The 27,641-nt window shown below is 42.0% G+C and overlaps 1 protein-coding gene across 1 annotated transcript in view; it reads right to left on the bottom strand.

Annotated features, from left to right (window-relative positions):
- Nucleotides 1-27,641, bottom strand: part of LOC126215064 (F-box/LRR-repeat protein fbxl-1-like) — a 118,202-nt gene that overhangs the window by 40,580 nt on the left and 49,981 nt on the right. The window contains exon 3 of the mRNA XM_049941714.1: nucleotides 9,515-9,822. Within this exon, the coding sequence (XP_049797671.1) occupies nucleotides 9,515-9,822 (308 nt within the window). The remainder of the gene's footprint in view (nucleotides 1-9,514; nucleotides 9,823-27,641) is intronic.

A 27,641-nucleotide genomic window follows, 5' to 3' on the forward strand; every position in this document is an offset into this window, starting at 1 on the left:
CAACATTTCTCAATTTCCGAAAAGCGCCTGACTCAGTACCGTAGCTATCCTTATTACTGAAAGGATCATTGTACGGGCTGTGAAGTGAAAGTTGTGAGCAGACTGAGGAATTCTCGGCAGGGGGGGCACAGTGCGCTGTCTCGATGGAGAGTCACTGTCGGGTGCTGCAGTAACTCAGGGTGTGCCCCACACAAGTGTGTCTGGACGCTTCTGTTCGTGTTGTATATTAATGACCTTCGAGACAATATTAACTGTAATCTCAGACTTTTTGCAAGTGATGCAGTTATCTGTAATGAAATACTATCTGAAAGAAGCTGCATAAATAATCAGTAAGCTCTTGACAAGATTTCAAAGTGGTACAAAGATTGGCAACTTGCTCTACATGTTCAGAAATGTAAAATAGTGCACTTCAAAAAATCGAAAAAATGTAGTATCCTATGACTAAAATATCAATGAGTCACTGTTGGAATCGGCCAATACCTGGGTGTAACACTTTATAGGGATACGAAATTGAATGATCACATCGGCTCAGTAATGGGTAAAGTAAGCAGGCAGTAGAGTTCAGTTTATTGCTAGATTACTGGGAAAGTGCAATCAGTCTATAAAGGAGATTGCTTACAAATCACTCGTGCAACCTATTCTAGAATATTGCTCAAGTGTGTGGCACCTGTACTATGTAGCTTTAAAAGGGAGACACTGAACGTATACGGAGAAGGGCAGAACGAATGGTCACAGGTTTGTTTGACCCGTAGCAAGAGAGTGTCACAGAGATCCAGAATGAGATTTTCACTCTGCAGCGGAGTGTGCGCTGATATGAAACTTTCTGGCAGATTAAAACTGTGTGCCCGACCAAGACTCGAACTCGGGACCTTGCAGAACTAGCACTCCTGAAACAAAGGATATTGTGGAGACATGGCTTAGCCACAGTCTGGGGGATGTTTCCAGAATGCAAGGTTCGCAGGAGAGCTTCTGTAAAGTTTGGAAGATAGGAGACGAGATACTGGCAGAAGTAAAGCTGTGAGTACCGGGCGTGAGTCGTGCTTCGGTAGCTCAGATGGTAGAGCACTTGCCCGCGAAAGGCAAAGGTCCCGAGTTCGAGTCTCGGTCGGGCACACAGTTTTAATCTGCCAGGAAGTTGTCACAGAGATGTTGAAAGAAGTGAACTGGCAGGCTCTTGAAGGTAGACATAAAACCGAGAAAGCCTACTGAAGTTCTAAGAACCGGCTTTATATACTGACTCTAGGAATATACTACAATCCCTTACATATCGTTCACACAGGGATCGTGAGGATAAGATCAGAATCCAAAATGAGATTTTCACTCTACAGCGGAGTGTGCACTGATATGAAGCTTCCTGGCAGATTGAAATGGTGTGCCAGACCGAGACTCAAACTCGGGACCTTTGCCTTTCGCGGGCAAGTGCTCTACCGACTGAGCTAATCGAGCACGACTCACGCCCCGTCTTCACAGCTTTACTACTGCCAGTAACTGGTCTCCTACCTTCCAAACTTAACAGAAGCTCTCCTGCGAACCTTGCATTCTGGAAACATCCCCCAGGCTGTGGCTAAGCCATGTCTCCACAATATACTTTCTTTCAGTAGTGCTAGTTCTGCATGGTTCGCAGGAGAGCTTCTGTAAAGTTTGTGAGGTAGGAGACGAGGTATTGGCAGAAGTAAAGCTGTGAGGACGGAGTGTGAGTTGTGCTCGGGTAGCTCAGTCGGTAGAGCACTTGCCCGCGAAAGGTAGAGGTCCCGAGCTCGAGTCTCGGTCCGGCACACCATTTTAATGTGCCAGGAAGTTTCAAGATCAGAATACTTGCAGCACGCACAGAGGCATTAACAATCATTCTTCCTGCGCTCTGTACAAGAGTGGAACAGGAAGAAACCCTAATAACTGGTACAGTGGGAGGTACCCTCTGCCATGTACCTCACGGTGATTAGTGAAATCTTGATTAGATGTAGGTTAGTGATGCTAAAAGTGCTGGGCACTAACTGGATTCCGACTGTCTCTGAACCGAGATTTTAAATTCAAAACAGTTGTGTGTGTGCAGAAACCACTGCAAGACTGCCTTATACTGACTCGAGTCTGGACGATGGCTAGTTTGCAGAGATGAAGTTAGCTTCCACACTGCGACAGAGAGGAGAGGGACAGATATAGAAGAGATAAAAGATTTGACACTTTATGCAACACCATCCACAGCTCATCAGGCACCTCGACACTGGAATGTATGTGCCAGCCAGCTAACTAATGGGCTGCCTCAAGTACGGGCTACACGAACCTGCAAAGCTCAGATCCAGAAAATAAGTCTACTGGTACAGCTTTACCATTCTTAGTAGACACGACACAGCTGGTGAGGTAAGCTCTGTTGCCTCATCTCTGAGACAACTACATGCGCTCATTAATACGAGGGTTGCGCAGAAAGTAATGCAAAGCATTTTATTTTTTCAGCCAGAAACAATGCTACAAATGCAAAACATTACACACGTATTATCTGAAGTCTCCCGAGTGAGTGTGCCAAGTTTCAGTCACCTCCGACAGATAGCGTAGTTTCGGGACAGTTCCAGAATGGCGTCTGTAGGTGACAGACGTTACGAGTGATGTGCCGTCATCGAATGACTCGCCGCAGAAAACGAAATTGTGGGGAATACTCAAAAACGCTTGTCCAAAGTTTAAGGAGCACCTGCCGTTGACAGTACAGTCAGTTACCGGGCACTGAGGGTGAAGTCACCAGAAGGCGGTTCGGCGGAGCTCCACGATTTTCAGCGGTCGGGGAGACCGTCGACAGCTGTCGCACCTGACCTAGCCCCCTCGCACTTCCACTCTTTTGGGCCGTTAAAGGATGCAATTCGTGGAAGACATTTTGAGGACAACGAGGAGGCGATTCACACAGTGAGGCACTGACTCTGCCCCCGGAACAAGGACGGGTACCGACAGGGCGTACACGCCCTCGTTTCGTGCCAGAGGAAGGCTGTAGAACAGGATGGAGATTACACGGGAAAATAGGGTGTGTAGATAAAACACCATTATTTTGTGTGTGTAATTCTCATTATGTTCAATAAAGAGTTGTCGAAGAAAAAAAAATGTGGTGCATTACTTTCTGGGCAACCCCCGTAAGTCGACGTGGCAGGAATCGTGAAATAGAAGGTAGGACCCCACCTAAAAATAGTAAAAGTCAATCCAGTCCAACCAGTTTTAGTCCAAATATGGAGGTATGCTGGAATGGTAGAGCGGTGATTCTGAAGCTTAACGATGTTGCGTACTTAGCCTCATAATTGTGTGACACACTACTGATCCTCCCGTTAGGACACTGACGAGATACCTCTGAGCAAGACGGAGGTGAAGGACTGGCTCAGTCAGTCGCCCAACACTCCCTACTCCAGTCCCGTCACCCTAGCAGGGGCCAGCCCTTCGGCGAAAGCAGCCAGGCCGTTTACCAGCTCTGTTGCAACCATTGCACAGCTTTTTATATCGGTACGACTACCAGCCAGTGTCCACCGGGACGATCGGCCACTGCCAAACTGTGGCTGACAGCGAAGTGGACCGCCCTAGGGCACAGGGTGCAGCTAAACGTCGTTCTTGTTGTTGTGGTCTTCAGTCCTGAGACTGGTTTCATGCAGCTCTCCATGCTACTCTATCCTGTGCAAGCCTCTTCATCTCCCAGTACCTACTGCAACCTACATCCTTCTGAATCTGCTTCGTGTATTCATCTCTTGCTCTCCCTCTACAATTTTTACCCTCCACGCTGCCCTCCAATACTAAATTGGTGATCCCTTGATGCCCCAGAACATGTCCTACCAACCGATCCCTTCTTCTAGTCAAGTTGTGCCACAAACTTCTCTTCTCCCCAATCCTATTCAACACCTCCTCATTAGTTATGTGATCTACCCATCTAATCTTCAGCATTCTTCTGTAGCACCACATTTCGAAAGCTTCTATTCTCTTCTTGTCTAAACTATTTACAGTCCATGCTTCACTTCCATACATGGCTACACTCCAAACAAATACTTTCAGAAACGACTTCCTCACACTTAAATCTTTACTCAATGTTAACAAATTTCTCTTCTTCAGAAACGCTTTCCTTGCCATTGCCAGTCTACATTTTATATCCTCTCTACTTCGACCATCATCAGTTATTTTGGTCCCCAAATAGCAAAACTCCTTTACTACTTTAAGTGTCTCATTTCCTAATCTAATTCCCTCAACATCACCCGACTTAATTCGACTACATTCCATTATCCTTGTTTTGCTTTTATTGATGTTCGTCTTATATCCTCCCTTCAAGACACTATCCATTCCATTCAGCTGCTCTTCCAAGTCCTTTGCTGTCTCTGACAGAATTACAATGTCATCGGTGAACCTCAAAGTTTTTATTTCTTCTCCATGGATTTTAATACCTACTCCGAATTTTTCTTTTGTTTCCTTTACTGCTTGCTCAATATACAGATTGAATAACATCGGGGAGAGGCTACAACCCTGTCTCACTCCCTTCCCAACCACTGCTTCCCTTTCATGCCCCTCGACTCTTATAACTGCCATCTGGTTTCTGTACAAATTGTAAATACCCTTTCACTCCCTGTATTTTACCCCTGCCACCTTCAGAATTTGAAAGAGAGTATTCTTGTCAACATTGTCAAAAGCTTTCTCTAAGTCTACAAATGCTAGAAACGTAGGTTTGCCTTTCCTTAATCTATCTTCTAAGATAAGTCGTAGGGTCAGTATTGCCTCACGTGTTCCAACTTTTGTACAGAATCCAAACTGATCTTCGCCGAGGTCGGCTTCTACCAGTTTTTCCATTCGTCTGTAAAGAATTCATGTTAGCATTTTGCAGCCGTGACTTATTAAACTGATAGTTCAGTAATTTACACATCTGTCAACACCTGCTTTCTTTCGGATTGGAATTATTATATTCTTCTTGAAGTCTGAGGGTATTTCGCCTGTCTCATACATCTTGCTCACCAGATGGTAGAGTTTTGTCAGGACTGGCTCTCCCAAGGCCGTCAGCAGTACTAATGGAATGTTGTCCACTCCTGGGGCCTTGTTTCGACTCAGGTCTTTCAGTGCTCTGTCAAACTCTTCACGCAGTATCATATCTCCCACTTCCTCTTCATCTACATCCTCTTCCATTTCCATAATATTGTCCTCAAGAACGTCGCGCTTGTATAGACCCTCTATATACTCCTTCCACCTTTCTGCTTTCCCTTCTTTGCTTAGAACTGGGTTGCCATCTGAGCTCTTGATATTCATGCAAGTGGTTCTCTTTTCTCCAAAGATCTCTTTAATTTTCCTGTAGGCAGTATCTATCTTACCCCTAGTGAGATAAGCCTCTACATCCTTACATTTATCCTCTAGCCATCCCTGCTTAGCCATTTTGCATTTCCTGTCGATCTCATTTTTGAGACGTTTGTATTCCTTTTTGCCTACTTCATTTACTGCATTTTTATATTTTCTCCTTTCATCAATTAAATTCAATATTTCTTCTGTTACCCAAGGATTTCTACTAGCCCTCATCTTTTTACCTACTTGATCCTCTGCTGCCTTCACTACTTCATCCCTCAAAGCTTCTTCTACTGTATTTCTTTCCCCCATTCCTGCCATTTGTTCCCTTACGTTCTCCCTGAAACTCTGTACAACCTCTGGTTTAGTCAGTTTATCCAGGACCCATCTCCTTAAATTGCCACCTTTTTGCAGTTTCTTCAGTTTTAATCTACAGTTCATAACCAATAGATTGTAGTGAGAGTCCACATCTGCCCCTGGAAATGGCTTACAATTTAATACCTCATTCCTAAATCTCTGTCTTACCATTACATAATCTATCTGATACCTTCTAGTATCTCCAGGCTTCTTCCATGTATACAATCTTCTTTTATGATTCTTGAACCAAGTGTTAGCTATGATTAAGTTGTGCTCTGTGCAAAATTCTACCAGACGGCTTCCTCTTTCATTTCTTACCCCCAATCCATATTCACCTACCACATTTCCTTCTCTCCCTTTTCCTACTACGGAATTCCAGTCACCCATGACTATTAAATTTTCGTCCCCCTTCACTATCTGAATAATTTCTTTTATTTCATCATACATTTCTTCAATTTCTTCATCATCTGCAGAGCTAGTTGGCAAATAAACTTGTACTACTGTAGTATGCGTAGGCTTCGTGTCTATCTTGGCCACAATAATGCGTTCACTACGCTGTTTGTAGTAGCTTACCCGCACTCCTATTTTTTTTATTCATTATTAAACCTACTCCTGCATTACCCCTATTTGACTTTGTGTTTATAACCCTGTATTCACCTGACCAAAAGTCTTGTTCCTCCTGCCACCGAACTTCACTAATTCCCACTATATCTAACTTTAACCTATCCATTTCTCTTTTTAAATTTTCTAACCTCCCTGCCCGATTAAGGGATCTGACATTCCACGCTCCGATCCGTATAATGCCAGTTTTCTTTCTCCTGATAACGACGTCCCCCTACGTAGTCCCCGCCCGGAGATCCGAATGGGGAACTAAATGTAATTTGCTCGATTTCGATGCCTATGTCATTACCCAAGGCATCTGGGTACTACCGTTCACAACCAGACTTTCCAAACTGTGCTCCCGTAACTATCCTGGACTCAACATACAACATAGTGTTCCTGCATTCTGTGTCCAACAGTTTCCATTACCCTATGTTCTGTTACCTCCTCTCCATTCCCATCTCCCACCCTCTCTATTGTCTGCCACCACACCTGTCCACGTTTCCTCGCTCCTCTCCTCGTTTTCTCCTTTTTTTCCCTACCTACCCACGACCTCCTAACGCTGCACTTGTCAGCATTCGAGTCCCCGCTCACTCCGCTAGGCAGTGTTCGTCTCTCTCCACACTCGTACACTACTACCCCCTCCCCTTCCCTGCCCCTCCAGATTGTCGCTCGTATCCCACGTCGCAGTCGCATTCCGGCCCGAGAAGCTGGAGTCGGTGGCCGTGTCTGTGTGAGGTGTGCTTTCTCGTACGTACGAATGGCACGTGTCTGTCTTTTACTGATGAAGGCTGTGGCTGAAAGCTTTATGTAAGTGCTTTAAATTGTGGTCGTCTGTAACTTAATATGTCTTCTTTACGGTAAGTAGCAATCTGTCTATTCCTGCATTGTCGATATTCCTACCCGGAGTTTCCATTATAACAAATCTTCTCGAGAGAGAAAAGCTCGTATTCAAAAATCGACAGGGATCTAGATATCGTCATTCCGGTGAAACTCGGCTTCTCCTCTTCTCACACGATGTCCCGCAAACTGTAGACGGAGGGCAACAGGCAGACTGCAAATTCCTAGATCTGCAGGAAGCATTCGACACGGTGCCACACTGCAGACTGTTAATGAAGGTCCGCGCACACAGAATAGGTTCTCAGATAAGTAAGTGTCTCTAACAGTGTTTATGTAATAGAAAAGTTAGTTAGTTCATTTCTGTTCCACGGATCATTTTGCACGATAAATCGTAATCGTCAAACGAGTCTTATTTGATGTTTGCATTGCAAATTAATTTGTAAATATGGCTATATGCTGAACATTTATAAGTTTTTTATTATGTATTAAATATACAGATGTGAGTTAGCAATTCTTACCCACAGCATTTTACATGTTACAATAATGGTAATTCTTGTACAGAACAGGAGTTGTCAAGTAGAAAGTTTTTTAATTTGTTTTCAAATTTTACTTGGCTGCCTGTCAGACATTTTATGTCCTTGTGTAAGTGATCAAAAATGTTAGTTGCAGCATTGTGCACCCCTTTTTGTGCAAAAGACAACCTTAATGTGGAGTGATGAATGTCATTTCTACTTCTCCTATTGTAATTTTGTACATCATTGCTCCTTTTGAACTGTAGCGGATTATTTACAACAAACTTCATGGGGGAATAAATACACTGGGAAGCAGTAGTCAGAACTCGTTAAACAAATGTCTACAAGGTGATCACAGGTGAGCAACACGTATTATTCTTACAGCCATTTTCGAGCTATGAAGACTTTCTTTTTTAAAGATGAGTTATCCCAGAAAATTATTTTATATGACGTTATAGGATTAAAATATATAAAATGTCAGCTTACTGTTTTGTCTCTCCGTGGAATTTTCGATGATTCTAAGCGCAAATGTGGCTGAACTAAGTTGTTTTAGGAATTCCAAAATTTGCTTTTTCCAATTTAAATCCTCATCAATGAGGACAGGGAATGTTCCTCACAGAGAAAGTAACAATCAGGATTGCCCCATGGAAGTGTGCTAGGACCACTCTTGTCCTCTTTACATCTATAAACATAAATGACCAGACAGATACGGTGAACAGCAACAATTTTCTGACAATCTCAGTCGGTCCGTTGCAGTTAGGGGACATCGGCTAGTACGTACTTTTCAATGTCAATAAACCTTACCGACAGCTGTACACTTAAAGATATTTTATTTTATTCTGAAAGCAACCAGTTTTGGCAGTTCGTGTTCATGTTGCCATCTTCAGGACCTGTATGCTATACAATAAGTTCTGCACAGTTCACAGAAGAGCTTCTGTGAAGTTTGGAAGGTAGGGGACGAGGTACTGGCAGAATTGAGACTGTGAGGACAGGTTACGAGTCACGTTCGGGTAGCTCAGACGGTAGAGCACTTGCCCGAGTTCATGTCTTGGTCTGGCACACAGTTTTAATCTGCCAGGAAGTTTCATGCAATAAGTTCATTGACACTGATAATTTTCTTATGCTGTAGTTTATGGAAAGTGTCATCTTTGAGTGATTTTAGGAAGATTCAGGATGTCTTAGACAGAGTTTCTATTCGATGAGATGGATGAGAAATTGCTCTAAATGTGCGGAAATGTAAGTTAATAAAAATGACTAGGAAAAACAATTGTGTAATGTCTGAATACAGTATTAGTGGTGTGTGGCTTGACAGAACATCTAGGCATAATGTAGTAAAGTGACACGAAATGGAACAAGTGTGTAAAGAGAAGACAAGTGGTTGACTTTAGTTTTTTGGGCGAATTTTATGGAAATGTAGCTTAGCTATAAAGAAATCTGCAAATAGAATACTTGTGTTTCAAATGCTGCTCAAGTGTTTGGAATCCACACCAGATTGGATTAAAGGAATACATGCAATTATTTCAGATTTGAAATCTGTTACTCAAAGGTTTGATCGACGCGTATTGCAGAAATACTCTGTGAACTGAAATCAGAATGCCTGCAGGGAAGGAAATATTGTTTTTGTGAAGCACTATTGAGAATATTTAGAGAACTGGCATTTGTGACAGACTGCAGAACGATTCTACAGCAAGCGACATAGGTATCACATAATGACCACAAAAGTAAGATAAGAGAAATCGGCACTGGTACAAAGGAGAACAGGTAGCCACTTTTCAGCTTGCTCCATTTACAAGTGTAGCAGGAAAGATAGTGACTAGAGGTGGTAAAAGGTATCCTCCGTCACGCACCGTACACTGACTCGCGGAGTATTTTACGTCTGTGCGAATGTAGGTGACGTACCAGAACGCGGAGAAAGATGCCGACACACTCACCTCTTCCCCGCCATCGTCCAGCGCACGGTGGCAGAAGTGAGCGTGTCCCTCTTGGCCTTCACGAAGTACTCGACGTCCTCCAGCGGGTGGTAGTCACAGCTGAGGTTTATCTCCCGCAACTTGGGGCAGGCGTCTGCCAGGAAGCGCAGCAGCACGGGCCCCGCACCTCTCCGATTCTCGAACACTTCCAGGCTCTGCAAGTGTTCCAGGCGCGACACCAATTCCGCGTACTGTCGGTCGGCCAGTAAGTTGTTGGCGATTATCAGCTTCTCTATCTTCGGACACTTCTCAAATATGTACTTCAGGAGCTGCAGGGAGAACAAATTGCAGTGTATTTGTTAGTACGTCAGTATTTTCCATAGATTACATCACATTATGGGGTGTAACTATTCATTTACTATTGTCATATTTTATACACCGAAACTGACCTTCTCGATATCAGTATTGCTATTAATATTCTCTACGAATTTATACAGCTGCATTCTCATTACTGTGAAAATGAGTCTAAGGACACCATCTATCCCACACTCGGCAAGCCGCAGTGAAGTGCGTGGCAGAGGGTATGTCCCATTGTGTCATCTATTAGGGTTACGGCTTCTTCCCATTCCATTCGAGTATGGAGCACAGGAAGAATGAGTGTTTGAATGCCCCTCTGCCTACTCTTGTCCTCACAATCCTTATGTGAGCAAAATATATATATATATATATATATATATATATATATATATATATATATATATATATATAAGGGGATGAAGTATATTCATACAATTATCATTACAAGCATGTTCTTGAAGCTTTTAGCAGGCTTTCTTGAGATACATGTAAACTATACGAGTTGGTCGACGTTTGTAAGCAGCCGGAAATCACCACGACTACTGTCGAGTGATTGACAGCTGCTGCGAATCGGTGTGTCGGAAGAACTCCCGAGAGTCGTGTACCTGTGATACCTGTACCGGAGGTGCCTCGAGTACCATCTTCTCCTGTGGATCCTGCCTCCTCTGCAGAAAATACAGGATCTGTCATTACCTGTCCAACTGACTGAGTGGCTCGTCAATGGTAGATCCAGGTGTCCCGTACAGGGTGGACGGTGACCGAGGAGGACTCGGACTGTCGTGCCGATCCCCCTAACCGACAAGTTCGAGGTGCTGTCTTTCACTGAAACTGAGCCAGTGGGACCCACTACACCTGTTGTGGGGAAACCTGTTCTGTCCAGTGTCAAGAGGAGGCAAACGCAAAAGGTAGGGGTCTACTACTCGTCGGCACTCGTACGGTGGCTGGTGGTACACCTTAGGGAAATGGCAGCGAGGGATGGGAAAGAACATCAGGTGCACTCACTGCCTGGGGGGGCCTCGTTCGACATGTTTAAGGGGCTATTCCAGGAGTCACTGAAGGAATAAGTTGCCGCCAACTGCAGACTGTGGCACACATTGGAACAAATGATGTCTGTCGCCTGGGCTCCGAAATTATTTTTGTGTCATTTCGACAATTGGCAGAGAAGGTTGAGAGGACTAGCCTTGTGCGTGGAGTTTCAATGAAGCTCACAATTTGCAGCAGTGTCCCCAGAAATGATGGTGGCCTTTTGGTTATGAGTAGAGTGGAAGGACTGAACCAGAGAATTCGAAAGTTCTGTGACGAGCTAGGCTACAACTTCCTGGGCTTGCACCGTAGGGTTGAGAACTGTAGGGACTCCCTAAATAGGTCAGGCATGCACTACACATCAGAGGTAACTCATTGTGTGTGGGATGCACACAAGGGTTTCTCAGGTTGGGTGACTCTCCAGCCAATCCGGATAACAATAGATGTAGGAAACACAGAAGTATCAGTGTAAGGTCGAAAGAAATGTCTCCCACAGGTGAGAGTATTGAAATCCTAATGGTTAACTGTACAATAGAAGAAGAATGGGCAGCTTTGAGAGATGAAATGATTCACAAGGCAGGTAAAAAGATGAGGGCTAGTAGAAATCCTTGGGTAACACAGCAGTTATTGAATTTAACTGATGAAAGAAGAAAATATAAAAATGCCGTAAATGAAGCAGGCAAAAAGAAATACAAACATCTCAAAAATGAGATTGACAGGAAGTGCAAAATGCTCATGCACGGATGGCTAGAGGTCAACTGTAAAGATGAGCTCAGATGGAAAATCAGCCCTAAGCAAAGAAGGAAAAGCAGAAAGGTGGAAGGAGTATATAGAGGGTCTATACAAGGGCAATGTACTTGACGGTAATATTATGGAAATGGAAGATGACATAGATGAAAATGAAATGGGAGATATGATACTGCTGAAGAATTTGACAGAGCATTGAAAGACCTAAGTCAAAACAAGGCCCGGGAAGCACACAACACTCTGTTAGAACTACTGATAGCCGTGTGAGAGCCTGCAATGGCAAAACTCTTCCATCTGGTGAGAAAGATGTATGAGACAGGTGAAATACCCTCAGACTTCAAGAAGAATACAATAATTCCAATCCCAAAGAAAGGTGTTGATAGATGTGAAAATTACCAAACTATCAGTTTAATATGTCACGGTTGCAAAATACTAACACGAATTTTTCACAGATGAATGGAAGAACTGGTAGAAGCAGAGTCAGTGAAGATCAATTTGGATTCTGTAGAAATGTTGGAAAAAGTGAGGCAATACTGGCCCTACAACTTGGAAGATGGTTTAAGGAAAGGCAAACCTATGTTTCTAGCATTTGTAAACTCAGAAAAAGCTTTTGACAATGTTGACTGGAATAATCTCTTTCAAATACTGAAGGTGGCAGGTGTTATTTACAGGCAGTGAAAAGCTATTTACAACTTGTACAGAAACCATATTGCAATTATAAGAGTCAAAGGGCATGAAAGGGAAGCAGCAGTTGAGAAGGGAGTGAGACAGAGTTGGAGCCTATCCCTGATGTTATTCAATCTCTATATTGAGCAAGCAGAAAAGGAAACAAAAGAAAATTTGGAGAAAGAATTAAAATTTATGGATAAGAAATAAAACCTTTGAGGTTTGCCGATGACATTGTAATTCTCTCAAAGACAGCAAAAGGACCTGGAAGAGCAGCTGAACAGAATTTACAATGTCTTGAAAGAAGGATATAAGATTAATGTAGTAAGGGATCTGTGATCCCACGAACACAGATATTAGTATCCGACGCCCGGGTCGATAGCAGAGGAGTCAATTGTCGAGTGTTGCATGAGGCAGTGAGAGGAGTGTCGAGTAAGTGGCGGTACTGAGAAGATGGGCGAGCCGAGTACGGTGTCAATGGTGGATGTGCCGAATGAGGAGTAAATTGTAAATTCACGGGAGCGTAACAAATGAGCGCATCCCCATTATCGTTGTGGGGTTGACCCTCATCAATACCGATTCGTGAGTGATATAAAACCAAAAGTGACAAGTGCCGAATTTCGTGTTTCGCGTCAACCGCGTCGGCCAGCAACGACCGTGGATTGCAGTGAGGATTGTCGTGAATGTTAACGATCTTTATTGCGTGTGACGAAGTACTTAAAATCAGCAACCAATAACAGATATAACCGTAATGAAGCGTGTAAGGTGAAGGTAGCAACTGCCTCAGAATTTGTGTGTTAATAGAAAATACGTATCAGTTTGTATATCACAACCTTTGTGGTCTTTAATAATAGAAAAACTGTCACTCATGAACTATTTCATCTCAGAACAGCCACACTCTGTTGAAATACCTCCAAAACCACAGCAGAAAAACCGATGGCCTTCCAACCATTAAGCACACGGTCATATAATCATAATAATTAACTGTCTGGTGGCTTTGGTAAATCGCCTAAAATCCAATAAAGGATATAAAGGGGGTGTTTCAACATCAACAAAAGCAAAATGAGGATGATGGAATGTAGTAAAATCAGGTGATGCTGAGGGAATTAGATTAGCAAATGAGACACTTAAAGTAGTAAATGAGTTTTTCTGTTTGAGGAGCAAAATAACTGACTGTGGTCAAAGTAGAGAGGATATAAAATGTAGACTGGCTATGGCAAGGAAAGTGTTTCTGAAGAAGAGAAATTTGTTAACATCGAGTATAGATTTAAGGGTCAGAGGTCTTTTTCTGGAAGTATTTGTATGGAGTATATCCGTGTACAGAAGTGAAACATGATCGATAAACAGTGTAGACAAGAAGAGAATAGGAGGTTTCAAAATGTGGTGCTACAGAAGAATGCTAAAGATTAGACAGGTAGATCACATAGGCACTGAATAGAATTAGAGACAAAAGGAATTTTTTGTGGCACAATTTGACTAGAAGAAGGGATCAGTTGGTAGGACACATTCTGAGGCATCAAGGGATCACTCATCTAGTATTGGAGGGAAGTGTGGAGGGTAAAAATCATAGAGGGAGACCAAGAGATGAATACAGTATGCAGATTCAGAAGGATGTAGGTTGCAGTAGTCATTTTGAGATGAAGAGGCTTACACAGGGTAGAGTAGCACGGAGAGCTGCGACAAACCAGTCTCTGGACTGAGGACCACCACCACATCATCAACAACAACAACAACAACATGGTCCCCTGCGAAAGCATTCACACCAAAGTGCCAGAGTTTGAAGCGCTCATGAACAGCCGCGAAGCTCACACAGTACTAGGTACAGAAAGCTGGTTGAAACTTGAAATTGATACCAGTGAGATTTTTGGGGAAAATTTAAGTGTATGTCAAAAGGATAGGCAAGTGGGAAATGAAGCTGGTGTATTTGTTGCAGTAGACAAAAAAGTCAAATCCACTGAGATAGATATTGAAGCTGCATGTGAAATTGTTTGAGCAAGACTCAGAAGACTTGAGAGAAAACAGTTCACTTTCAGGTTCCCCAATCATTGTAATCATCAGTGGAGACTTTGATCATCCACCAATTAATTAGGAAAATTAGAGTTTTGTTAGTGGTGAGAGTGATAAGACATCCTGTAAAACTTTACTAAATGCCTTCTCTGAAAATCACCTAGAACAGATTGTCAGGAACCCTGCTCACGATGGATCTAATGGCAACAAACAGACCTGACTTATTTGGGGATGTCCACATCGAAACTGGTATCAGTGACTATGATGTGGTTGTGGCAACAATGATTACCAAAGTACAAAGGACAACTGAAACAACCAGAATGATATGTGTGTTCAGTAAACTAGATAAAAAATTAGGAGTGTCATATCTCAATGAGGAACTTGAAATATTCAGCACAGGTCAGGAGCATCCAGAGGAATTCCGGCTCAAGTTTAAAAGAACGGATGATCAACACTGGAAGATATGTACGCAGTAGAAGAGTTCATAATGGGAGGAAACCTCCACGATATACAGTTACTGTAAAGAAACTTCTAAAGAAACACTTTCCTTGCCATAGCCAGTCTACATTTTATATCCTCTCTACTTTGACGATCATCAGTTATTTTGCTCCTCAAGTAGAAAAACTGCATAATAGATGTAGAACAAAGTGTAGGGCTATAGATAAAGTGATGTAGAATGAAACGCATTTGGCTGTCAATAGAGCAAAGCGTGATGACTACCGTAGCAGAATACTGTAAAATGACGGCAAAATCCAAAGAAATTCTGGTCATATATTAAGGCTGTCAGTGGCACGAAAGTTAGTGTCCAGCCCTAGAGAATGAGGCGGCAACTGAAATTGAGGGTAGCAAATCGAAGCATCTGACCGGCCCATCCTCACTCCAGAGTGAGTGGCAGACACTGGTGGGTTTGCGTGTCACCGGGCACAAGGGGAGAGAGTGAGCAGGCCGTGCAGCTGGCTCCCCGCGTCTTAGCGACAGGTACTAGGTGCTGCCCGGCGTGGACGGTAACTCCGAGCCGGCACGGGACGCCTTTCCTGTCGGGCCACCGGTCGATTTTCCTGCCCGGCCGGACAAATACAGAGGGTGGGTACGCTAGTCACCGGGAGTTCCAATGTTAGGCGGGTGACGGAGCCCCTCAGGGAGATAGCAGGCGAGGCAGGAAAGAGTTCCAGTGTGCCTCCGGTACGTTTGCCGGGAGGTCTCATCCAGGATGCAGAGGAGGCCCTGCCGGCAACTGTCGAGTGCACTGGGTGCGACCGGCTGCACGTAGTGGCACGTGTCGACACGAATGACGCCTGCCGCTCGGGTTCCGAGGCCACCCCGGGCTCCTTTCGGCAGCTAGCCGATTCGGTGAAGGCGACTAGCAATGCACGCGGGTTGGAGGCTGAGCTGCCTACTTGTAGCACCGTACCCAGGGTCGATCATGGTCCTCTGGTTTGGAGCAGAGTGGAAGGTCTAAACCGGAGGCTCAGACGACTCTGTGGCAGTATCGAATGCAAATTTCTCGACCTCTGCTATCGGGTGCAGAATTTTAAGGTTCCCCTCAATAGGTCAGGCGTGCACTAAAGTGCGCGTCATTTACGACGGTGGCCGAGTTTAGGTTGCTTCTGCCCATCTGACGTCACAAAACACAGTCGACCGATGAACAGAGAACGACGTTGCCAGAACTCGACTGCAGTGCAGAGCATGGACGAGTGTCTTCAGTTTTAGTAAACGTTCAGTCTTAAATAAAGTAAAGTCTTAAATAAAGTAATTGGACAAAAGCAATGTCTTGATAGCAGACTTTCTTTTATAGAAAGTTTGCAAAAAGCATTCTTTATGCCAATTGCTTCATATTCTATTAATTAATTAAACCAAACAAGCAATAAGCCTCCTAATTCAGGTGATAGGAAAAGTGTTTGTATCATTCTCACGAACCGCGTTTTTGCAATAAAGAACAGCGGTAATTGTTTATTTCCTATTGTACTTCGATCAAACGTGAGCAATTCGTAGTGATACCAACAGTGTTATTTTAGAGTGATATTTTAGAGTACTCCAGGACTTTTGTTAAACGACGAGCTGCGTTAGGGTAATGGTTAAGGTGTTTGGCTGTAAATTGAGAGGTTCAGGGTTTACCCTTGTTCGGTGCGTAATATTTTCTTTATTTAAAAACAATATCGAAGTGTCTTACTTCATGAATTTTATTCGTTTGAATGTAATTTTTTGAAATTTCTAGTGCTTTATCTCTTCATTATAATCATAATAAGTTTTCGGTTTTTCTAATTTTGTCCTCCAATATTTCTTTGCACAGCAATTATAAACAATGTTTTTGTAAGTCCACAGTTTTGTTTAATGTATTTTGTGTACTTCCTTTTGATTGATTGAAGTGCTTTAAAATGAAGCCAAACACGTTAAACTTTTATTACAGACGCGAAAGGCAGGATATTTCTCAATATTACATACGTTACCTATCTGGTATTTAAATTAAATGAGATATTGTTATATAGTAAATTTTATATGAAATTTAGGTATCTTGTCCACATTTCATTCTCAACATTGTGGCAACTAAAATCGACCATACAGAAAGTATACGCTATCGACTTTTACCTCTGCAAACTCTTCAAAATTTTGTGCAATGGTTTACTACATTTAATGCTGCACAATAACTGTGTTGAACATTGAAACAAAATAAGTCATTTATGGGAGGAAGGTATCAGTCAAGAAGATGTGTAAAAATCAAATTCTTGGGCCAAACAGTTTTTGTGAAAGTGTGTCAAAGCAGTTTGAACACCATGTGTCTGCACAGGCAAGCAGTGCAGTGATGACAAAATCGCGCACAGCACGGAATGCGGGGAGCTTGCCTCTTAGCAGCAAAAGGGTTAATGCGGCCGTGGTGGCTTTACTTCATAAGCTGCGCGCTCCCCCCTAAACGTAAGTTGGCGCTGCTTCTCTTGGCGCGTACGTCGTTTGCAACTGGCAACGCAGCAATCTCCCGCGTCTGGGCGGGCATGCGTGAGCCACCAAGATAAAAGAATTGAACTATAAATGCAGAATGCGGCTACTAGGGTAGTGGAGTACGTGTAGTGTGCACACAGAGCTGTTTTAGGTCAGAGAACTCCTCCCTCGGGAGCAAAGACGATTTGCTTGTCAAATCAGCCACAGCAACCATGGAGATTCATGGTCCTCGCAGGTCGGAGATAGAAAAGATTATTATGATTTTAGTAAACTGCAGGACCATCCCAGGAAAGGTCCAAGAATTAGCATCGCTTACTGAAGGTGGTATTGCACAGATAGTATTGGGAACAGAAAGCTGGTCGAAACCAGACATCAGTGACAACGAAATCCTAAGTTCAGACTGGAATGTTTATCTTAGGGATAAGTTAGTCACCAATGGTGCCAGCGTGTAGATTGCAGTAAAAAATTCAATAATATCTAGTGAGGTTACCATGGATTCCGAATGTGAATTAATCTGGGTGAAATTGAGCATCAAATAACGGTCAACAATGGTTATCGGATACTTTCATAGACCACCTGGGTCAGGATCTGTAGTTGTAGAATGCTTTGGACAGAACTTGCAGAATATCATTAGTAATTTTCCTGATTGTGGCTCTGTAATAGGGGGTGACTTCAACTTGCCAGGTATAGATTGGAAGCATTATGCCATCAAAAGTGGTGCCAGAGACAGAGAATCATGAGGCATTGTTCTAGATGTCTTGCCCGAAAATTACTTTGAGAAGGTAGTCAGAGAACCAACTCGAAAGGATAATGGTGGTGGTGGTGGTTAGTGTTTAACGTCCCGTCGACAAGGAGGTCATTAGAGACGGAGCGCAAGCTCGGGTTAGGGAAGGAATGGGAAGGAAAATTGGCCGTGCCCTTTCAAAGGAACCATCCCGGCATTTGCCTGAAACGATTTAGGGAAATCACGGAAAACCTAAATCAGGATGGCCGCAGACGGGATTGAACCGTCGTCCTCCCGAATGCGAGTCCAGTGTGCTAACCACTGCGCCACCTCGCTCGGTAAAGGATAATGTCTTAGACCTCCTGGCAACAAGCAGACCAGAACTTATAAAATCAGTTAACGCAGAAAAGGTATCGGTAATCGTAAGGCTGTGACAGAATCTATGATGACGGGTCCTACAAGGAATGTTAAGAAGGGTAGGAAGATATATTTGCTCAGCAAGGGTGACAAGATCCAAATTTCAGAATATCTCAGCAGTTAGTATCAAATATTCGGTGATGAGGACAAAGAGGTGGAGAACAAATGGAAAAAATTCAAAGGCATTGTTCAATATGCCCTAGGCAAGTATGTTCCGAGTGATGTTTTAAGAGATGGAAAAGATCCACCACGGTGTAATAGTCGTGTTCGAAAAGTACTACATAAACAAAGAGCACTTCAACTCAGATTCAAGAGAAGTAAAAACCTAGGTGACAAACAAAAGCCGAACGAAGTGAAAATGGGGGTAAGGAGAGCAATGAGAGAAGTGTTCAATGATTTTGAAAGTAAGACATTGTCAACAAATCCGAGTAAAAACCCTAAGAGAGTCTGTGTCACCTGGCCACCAAGAGCTGTTGCATAATGATTTGATTCACGGATCCAGTTATACGGCTCCCTCCGTGTATGGCGATTTTACGACTGACGTGTGGGGCCTGAAGATGGCATCAATGTAATGGCGAAACTGGTAGCACATAGAAGTTCATAAAATAAAATAAATTTCTACAATACATACAGCTGTTGGTAAATTATTGCATCAAGAAGTTCATACCAGCGCCCATAATGGATCAACAAAGACTAAGAGATTTTGGTCGTATGTAAAATTAGTAAGTGGGTCAAAATCATTAATTCATTCTCTCAGTCACCATACTGGCACCAAAATGGAAGATAACAGAGAGAAGGCCGAAATACTGAATTCGGTCTTCTGAAGTTGCTTCACCGTGGAAGATCGTAACACTGTCTCAACCGTCGTACGGACATCGAAGTGGCAGATATTGAGATAATTGATCACGTAACTGAAAAGTAGCTACAATCGCTTAGTAGTGGAAAGGTCTGAGGACCAGATGAGATACCTATAAGATTCTATAAAGATTATGCAAAAGAACTTGCTCCCCTTCTAGCAGTAATTTATTGCAGATCACTTGAGCAATGAAAAATACCTAACGACTGGAAAAAAGGCAGGTCATTCCCGTTTTTAAGAAAGCTCGTAAGACAGATCCACACAATTATAGACGTATATCATTGATGTCAATCTGTTGTAGAATTATGGAACATGTTTTATGCTCAAGAATTATGACGTTTTTGGAAAATGAACATCTCCTCCATAAAAATCAACATGGATTCCACAAACAGAGATCCTGTGAAACTCAGCCCACTCTATTACTCCATGAGATCCACAGCACAGTGGACAATGGTGCTCAGGTTGATGCCGTGTTCCTTGATTTCAGTAAGGCATTTGACACCATCCCGCAGTGCCATTTAATGAAAAAAATATAAGCTTACGGAGTATCAGAGCAGATCTGCAATTAGATTCAAGACATTCTTGCAGACAGAACTCTACATGTTGCTCTTAATGGAACTAAATCGACAGATGTAAAGTACCACAGGGAAGTGTGATAGGACCATTGCTGTTAACAATATACAAGAAAGATTTAGAAGAAAGCATCGGATGCTCTTTAAGGCTATTCGTAGATGACACAGCTGTCTATACCAAAGTAGCAACATCAGAGCAACCTGCAGAGAATTGATGAATGGAACACACTGGCAGTTGACCCTGAACATAAATAAATGTAACATATTGTGCATACATAGGGAAAAAAATCCACTACTGTACAGCTACACTATTGATGACAAACACCTGGAGACAGTGTCTGCCATAAAATATCTAAGTGTAACTATCCAGAGCGACCTTAAGTGGAATGACCATATAAAACAGATAGTGGGAAAAGCAGACACAAGACTCAGATTCATCAGAAGAATCTTAAGGAAATATAACTCATTCACAAAGGAAGTGGCTTATAAGGCATTTGTTCGTCTGATTCCTGAGTATTGTGCATCTATCTGGGATCCATATCCGGTGGAACTGGTAAAGAAGATAGAGAAGATCCAACGAAGAGCGGCGCATTTCGTCACGGGGTCTTTTACCTGGCGAGAGAGCGTTACAGAGGTGCTACACAGAGATGCTCCACTGGCAGATGTTACAAGAGAGGCATTGTGCATCGTGGAGAGATTTACTATTGAAATTTCGGGACAGCACTTTTCAGGAGTCAGACACCATATTACTTCGCCCCCACATACATCCCGTGTGTTAACCACGAGGAGAAAATTCAAGAAATTAGAGCCAATACAGAGGCTTACCGACAATCAATCTTCCCACACACTATTCAGGAGTGGAACAGCGTTGGAGGGTCAAAAAGTGGTAGTGAAAGTACCCTCCACCACACACAATTAGGTGGCTTGCGGAGTAGGATGTAGGTGGAGATGAAAAGGTGAAATGCTTAACTCCATTTTCAAATGTTCCTTTACAAAGGAAAACCCAGGAGAATTGTCCAATTCAATCCTCAAACCACTGAAAAGATGAATTAAATACGTGTTAGTGTCAATGGTGCTAAGAAACGGCTGAAATCATTAAAACTAAACAAAACTTCAGGGCCCAATGGAATCCGTGTCAGATTCTCTCTGCTGAATTTGCAGCCGAGTTAACCCATCTCCTCACTACAATCTATCGTAGATCCCCGAACAAAAAACCGTGCCAAATTCTTGGAAAAATGGCACACGTCACACCTGTCAACAAGAAGCGATTTAGAAGTGATGCAAAAAAACTACTGTATGCTATCCTTGACACTGATTTGTTGTAGAATCTCAGAACGTATTCTGAGCCCACACATAATCAGCTATATTGAACAAAATGACCTGCTCATTACCACCAAGCACGGTTTTTGAAAAGATTGATCACGTGAAACCCAATTCGCGCTTTTCTCACATGACATACTGAAAGCTTTGGATCGAGGCAACCAGGTAGATGCAGTGTTTCTTCATTTCCAAAAAGCATTTGTCTTAGTACTGCAGTGTCAAAAGTATGATCATATGGGGTATCAAATGAAATTTGTGACTGGGTTGAGGACTTTTTGGTAGGGAGAATGAAGCCTGTTATCTCCGATGGAGAGTCATCGTCAGATGTAGAAGTAACTTCGGGTGTGCACCAGGGATGAATGTTCGGACCCTTGCTCTTCATGTTGTATATTAATGACTTGCAGACAATATTAATAGTAAAATTAGTCTTTTTGCAGATGGTTCAGTTATCTATAATGAAGTACTATTTGAGAGAAACTGCATAGATATTCAGTCAGATCTTGATAAGATCTCAACATGATGTAGAGTTTGGCAACTTGCTCTAAATGTTCAGAAATGTAAAATTTTGCACTTCACAAAATGAATAAATGTAGTGTCCTATGACCATAATACCAGTGAGTCACTGCTGGAATCAGCCAGCTCATACAAGCACCTGGGTGTAATGCTTTGTAGGGACACGAAATGGAATAATCACATAGGTTCAGTCGTGGATAAAGCACATGGTAGACTTCGGTTTATTGGTAGAATACTGGGAAAGTGCAATCAGTTTACAACAGAGATTGTTTGCAAATCACTCGTGTGACCTATCCTAAAATATTGCTCCAGTGTGTAGGAGCTGTACCAGATAGGACTAACAGGGGATATTAATGTATACAGAGAAGGGGAACACGAATGGTCACAGGTTTTTTAATCTGTGGGAGATTGTCACAAAGATACTGAAGGAACTAAACCAGAAGACTCTTGAAGATAGATGTAAACGATCCCAATAAATTCTATTAATGATTTCTCAAGAGCTGGCTTTAGATAATTACTCTAGGAATATACTACAACTCCCTACGTATTGCTCACAGAGGTGGGGCGAGGGCACGATTAGAATAATTACTGCGCACACAGAGGCATTTAAACAATCATTCTTCCCACCCTCCAGTAACCGGTAAAACAGGACGTACTCTCCGCCGTGTAGCTCACCGTGGTTTGCAGAGTATAGATGCAGATGTAGATGTAGATGTAGACGAGTCTGTCAATTCAGTATCCGCAGTATCTCTGTGACACTCTCTCACGGGTCAGACAAACCTGTGATCATTCAGGCTTTCTTTCTATCCTTTGAATATCCCCTATCAGTCTTGTCTGGTATGGGTCTCACAAACCTGAGCAATATTCTAGAATGGATTGCGGAAGTGTTTTGCAAGCAATCTCTTTTGTGCACTCATTCTATTTTCTTAGTGTTCTACCAATGGACCAAAGTCTGCCGCCTGTTTACCTATGACAGAGGCTACAAAACAGTTCAGTTTAATTTCCCTACAAATTCTTACATCCAGAGATTTGTATGAGTTGCCTAGTTTGATGCAGCTGTCTGCCTCTTCATCTCTGAATAACCACTCAGACTACACTTGTTTGAACGTCTTTCCTTCTTTCCTGTAATTAAGTTCTGGTCTGCCTCTAAAATATGTAGTCTTACTAACATTCCCTGCCCAACTGACATCAGGCAAACATTCATAATTTTATACTTCATAGCATTTACGTTAGCTCCATCTCAGTACACTTGGCAGTGGCTTTGCCATAGTGGTAACATCTGTTCCCATCAGATTACCGAAGTTAAGCACTGTCGGGCCGGGCTAGCACTCGGACAGGTCACCATTCGGTCTGCCGACCGCTGTCGGCAAACGGGTCGCACTCGGCCCTCGCGAGGCAAACTGAGGAGCTACTCGATCTAGAAGTAGCGGCTCCGGTCTCTTAAACTGATGTACGGCCGGGAGAGCAGTGTGCTGACCACGTTTCCCTCCGTATCCGGTGACACCTGTGGGCTGAGGACGGCACGGCAGCCGGTCGGTACCGTTGTGCCTTCACGGCCTGTTCGGGCGTAGTTTAGTTTAGTTTCTTTTCGATACATTAACTCAAATGTTTCTCCATTTCATGTGGAGTTTACAATACTGACAGTGCGGTATCATCTTTCTCATCTGATGCAACGCCAGGCACCACGGTGTATTAGCCGACAGTAAGCGTGACAGCTCTGTAACTGTACCGTGTCATTTATATTAAGAAAATGTTCACTTATTGCCTATTGCCAGTAGAATTATTTCTCACCTGTTCATCATAGGAAATGATTCGTGAATGTATAATGTAGATTTATAGTGAGTAGTGAGAGGAATTATCACATTCATTATCACAATTCCCAATATCACATTATCTGTGGTGAGTGGAATTATTCACAATTTAAAAAATTTGCAACTGTGTATTTTTATTTATTTTGCACAGAGTTTGGGAAGTTATATGCAACTGAGGCATTAAAGATCCATTTAGCCCAAATGAAAGATTGGAATTAGATACTCAGAGAATGTAATAAGCCTTATATTACAGCAATGAGTGGTAGTTGTCTTTGACTTAAAAATAAGTACAAAGTATTTTACTAAATCCAAGAAAACTGATCTACAAATAGTTTTCTACGCTGAGGTGGGTAAACAAAAGAAGAAAGTATTACAACAAAACTCTTCTTATACTATTGGAATGAAATGGAAATTTATTACGATGTACAGAGTTTCCTCATATTCCTTCAAAGTCCGCTTCATATAGCAGGCACCAGTAACTGAAAAGTATTTTGAACTTCAGTCCAAGTAAAGCATTATAATCAAATATACTTCCCTTCGCCACCAAATTAATTACTCCTCAATGCCGCAGATTGTTCTGTATCGAGCTACTCCTTCCTTTAGCCATATTGTGCCAGGGAGCTATTTTCCCCCCAATTTATTTATTTATTTATTATCATCCCAATGATCACACTTGTGATACAGGATTTGTCAGGATACATTTCAACAACTATATAATATCTTAACAAAAATTTTTTGTATGCTGAATTCATATGAATCTATCATATGTTTAATACAATATACAACTAATAAGTGTTTTTATAACGTAATTTCTTATGTGCTTAACAGACCTATTCCTCGATGTTGTGATTTCATTTGTCACATTTATGATATCATATATTCTTATACAGTTGAGCAGAGCTATTCACTTATCCTGTAGTGACATTTGTTAAGCATGTGGTTCTTAATCTTCTTATGTGCTTGACAGACATAATCATTTATGTAATTTCATCTGTCTCATTAATTTAAACATATATTCTTATCCAGTTGCGCAGAGATATTCACTTATGCTGTACTAACATTTGTCAAGCATGTGATTCTTTATAACAGTTTTTAATTTATCCTCATTTTCCAGCTCTTAGATATGTTTTGACAGTGCATTAAAAAGTTTGATGCCTCGATTACATACACGTTTCTGCCTTCGGGTCCTTATTACAGCTTGTAAGTGGAGATCTTTACATTGTCGTGTATCGTAATTATGGTAGTCTGTACCGGTTTTCATTTTGTCCTGATTTCTTTTGATCATCGACAGACATTTCAGAATGTATAATGATGGAATTGTTAAAATTTTCAATGCTTTAAAAAGGGGCCTACAATGTGTTTGAGGTGGGCTCTGTGTCATTATCCGAATAGTGCATTTTTGCAATTTGAAAATCTCATTTAGACGACAATTTGTTTTTCTCCAGAATACTATCCCATAGGATGCAATGGACTGAAAATAGCCAAAATATACTAATCTGGTACAGTCATTACTACAAACTCTTGAAATTATTCTAAGTACAAAACATGCTGAATTTAGTTTTAGTGCTAAGCTCACCACATGGTCCTTCCAGTTTATCTTCTCATCACTGTGCATGCCCAGGAATTTTGCACACTGCACCCTTTCAAGTTGTTTGTCCTCCATGGTGGGATTTAGGTCGTCCTGTTCACTTATTTTTCCATATTGCACATAATTAGGTTTTTTTTTTTTTTTTTTTTTTTTTTTTTTTTTTTTTTTTTTTTTTATTCAGTGTTAGCTTGTTTGCAGCAAACCATTTTTCTATATCTTGTAGGACATGGTCCACAGTATTGTGCAATGACTGGTTCATATCACTAACTATTAAACTAGTATCATCAGCAAATAACATGATTCTAGCTTTTCTCTCTGACACCTGGATATCATTAATGTAAATGAGGAACAGCAAGGGGCCTAATACACTTCCTACTGTGACCTCCCTCGGACCTGATCTTAGTCTCATTTTTTGGTGCTGTAATTTCAACTACCTGCATCCTCTTTTCCAGATATGACTCAAACCACTTTTTTACCAGTCCTCTGATACCTATAGCTTAAAGCTTTTCCAAACAGTGTCAAAGGCTTTTGAGAGATCTAGATTTATCCCAACTACACTTTTTCCCTCTTCCAATTTACTGATTATTTCTTTTGTGTATTCCAGTACAGCTGTTTCGGTACTTCTCCCAGCTTGAAAACCGTGCTGATTATTGTTTATCAGATTGTGGATATGAAGATAATGTGTGACTTTATATTTCATTAGTATCTCTAAGACCTTAGAGAAAGTTGGGAGAAGTGAGACAGGTCTGTAGTTTTCCATTTTAAGCTTATCACCCTTTTTCAACAGGGGAACGACTTTAGAAATTTTCAGTTTCTGTGGAAACACGCCCTCAGCCTTTGACAAGTTTACTACGTGCACCGATGGCTTCGCTATTTGATTAGCTGTTTTCTTTACTAGTATTACTGGCACCTCAACTACTCCAGCTGAAATCTTGGACTTGACACTTTTAATCACTTTTAAAACTTCCTTTTCGTTTCTTGGGACTGCCATCATACTGCTGGCTGGCTTGGGTGCTTCCATCTTAATCTGCTCCACAAAATTCCTGCTTAATATCTGGGGTATATTTAAAAAGTAATTGTTTATATAATTAGGCTTGGCATATTTATCTAACATTTTATAATTTCCTTATCTTGGATAGGTACCCCGGTTTCTTTTCTAACAATTTCCCATGCTATTTTAGATTTATTTCCATGTCATTACTTAGTAACTTTGCATTTGCAATTACTCTGCAGTATATTTTCCTATACCTTTTTACATATTCTCTAAAATCAGTATCTGCACACTCCCTCGACTCTGAATTGAGTTTTTCCATTTATTCGCGCGATTTATTAATGCCGAGAGTCATCTCAGAACTTGACTTTATGTGTCCAGTAGACTTGATTCTGGTCAGTTTCTTTGGAAAACACATCTCAAAGTTCATCATATAATTAGATGCAAATAGACTATATGCCTCATCTGTACTTGTTTGTTTCATAACATCTAACCAATTTTCATTTTCTAAGACACTTATGAACTGATGGCAGCTGTCCACAGAGAAGTTTCTTTTGTAAATATTATTTACACCTTTATCTTCCTTTGACCTTCAAGGGATTTCAATGGTGAGAGCATTGTGTTCAGACAATCCTAAATCTATGTTTGTTATCTCTATTTCACAGAGTACCTCTTTGTCAGTTCTCATCTAACCTTCAGCATTCTTCTGTAGCACCATATTTCAAAAGCATCTCTTTTATTGTTGTCTGAATTGCTTAACAATCACGTCCCAATTACATATGAGTGTAGACTCCACACAAGTACCTTCAGAAAGGCCTCCTAACATAAACGTAAACACCACTCACGGATTAGGCCTCGGGCCTGTTCTGACTGGCCAACTGCTGCCTAAAAGGCACTACGAGGAGCAGTCAACGACAGTGGAACGTGTGATCGGCGTGCTGGCAATTGCTCCAGCTGTTGTAGCCAGCAGATGAATCCTGACGATGCTGTTGCTTCTTAATTTGACCTCACAAGGGCTGAGTAAATACCGTACCATATCTCCCTATCTCAAAAAATATCTGAGGAAGTGCCAGGAATTGAACCTGCATCCTCCACACTGAAGGCAGCAACATTAATCGTTTGGTTACAGAGGTGGACTTTCTGACACTTAACTTTGAATTTGATGTTAACAAGGTCCTCTTTTTCAGGAATGCTTTTCTTGTTATTGATAATCTGCATTTTATATCCTCTCTAATTCAGCAATTATGTTATTTTGCTACTCAGATAACATAACTCCTCCACTACTTTTAGTGTCCAATTTCCCAATCTAATTCTCTCGCCACAGCCAGTTTTAAATTGACTACATTCTGCTACCCTGTCTCACTTTTGTCGATGTTCGACTAATATCCTCTTTTCGAGACACTATCCATTCTGTCCCCCCATGACCCGTGGATCTTGCCGTTGGTGGGGAGGCTTGCTTGCCTCAGCGATACAGATGGCCGCATCGTAGGTGCAACCACAACGGAGGGGTATCTGTTGAGAGGCCAGACAAACGTGTGGTTCCTGAAGAGGGGCAGCAGCCTTTTCAGTAGTTGCAGGGGCAACAGTCTGGATGATTGACTGATCTGGCCTTGTAACATTAA

Source organism: Schistocerca nitens, chromosome 12 (assembly GCF_023898315.1).
Source record: "Schistocerca nitens isolate TAMUIC-IGC-003100 chromosome 12, iqSchNite1.1, whole genome shotgun sequence".
NCBI classification, from domain to species: domain Eukaryota; kingdom Metazoa; phylum Arthropoda; class Insecta; order Orthoptera; family Acrididae; genus Schistocerca; species Schistocerca nitens.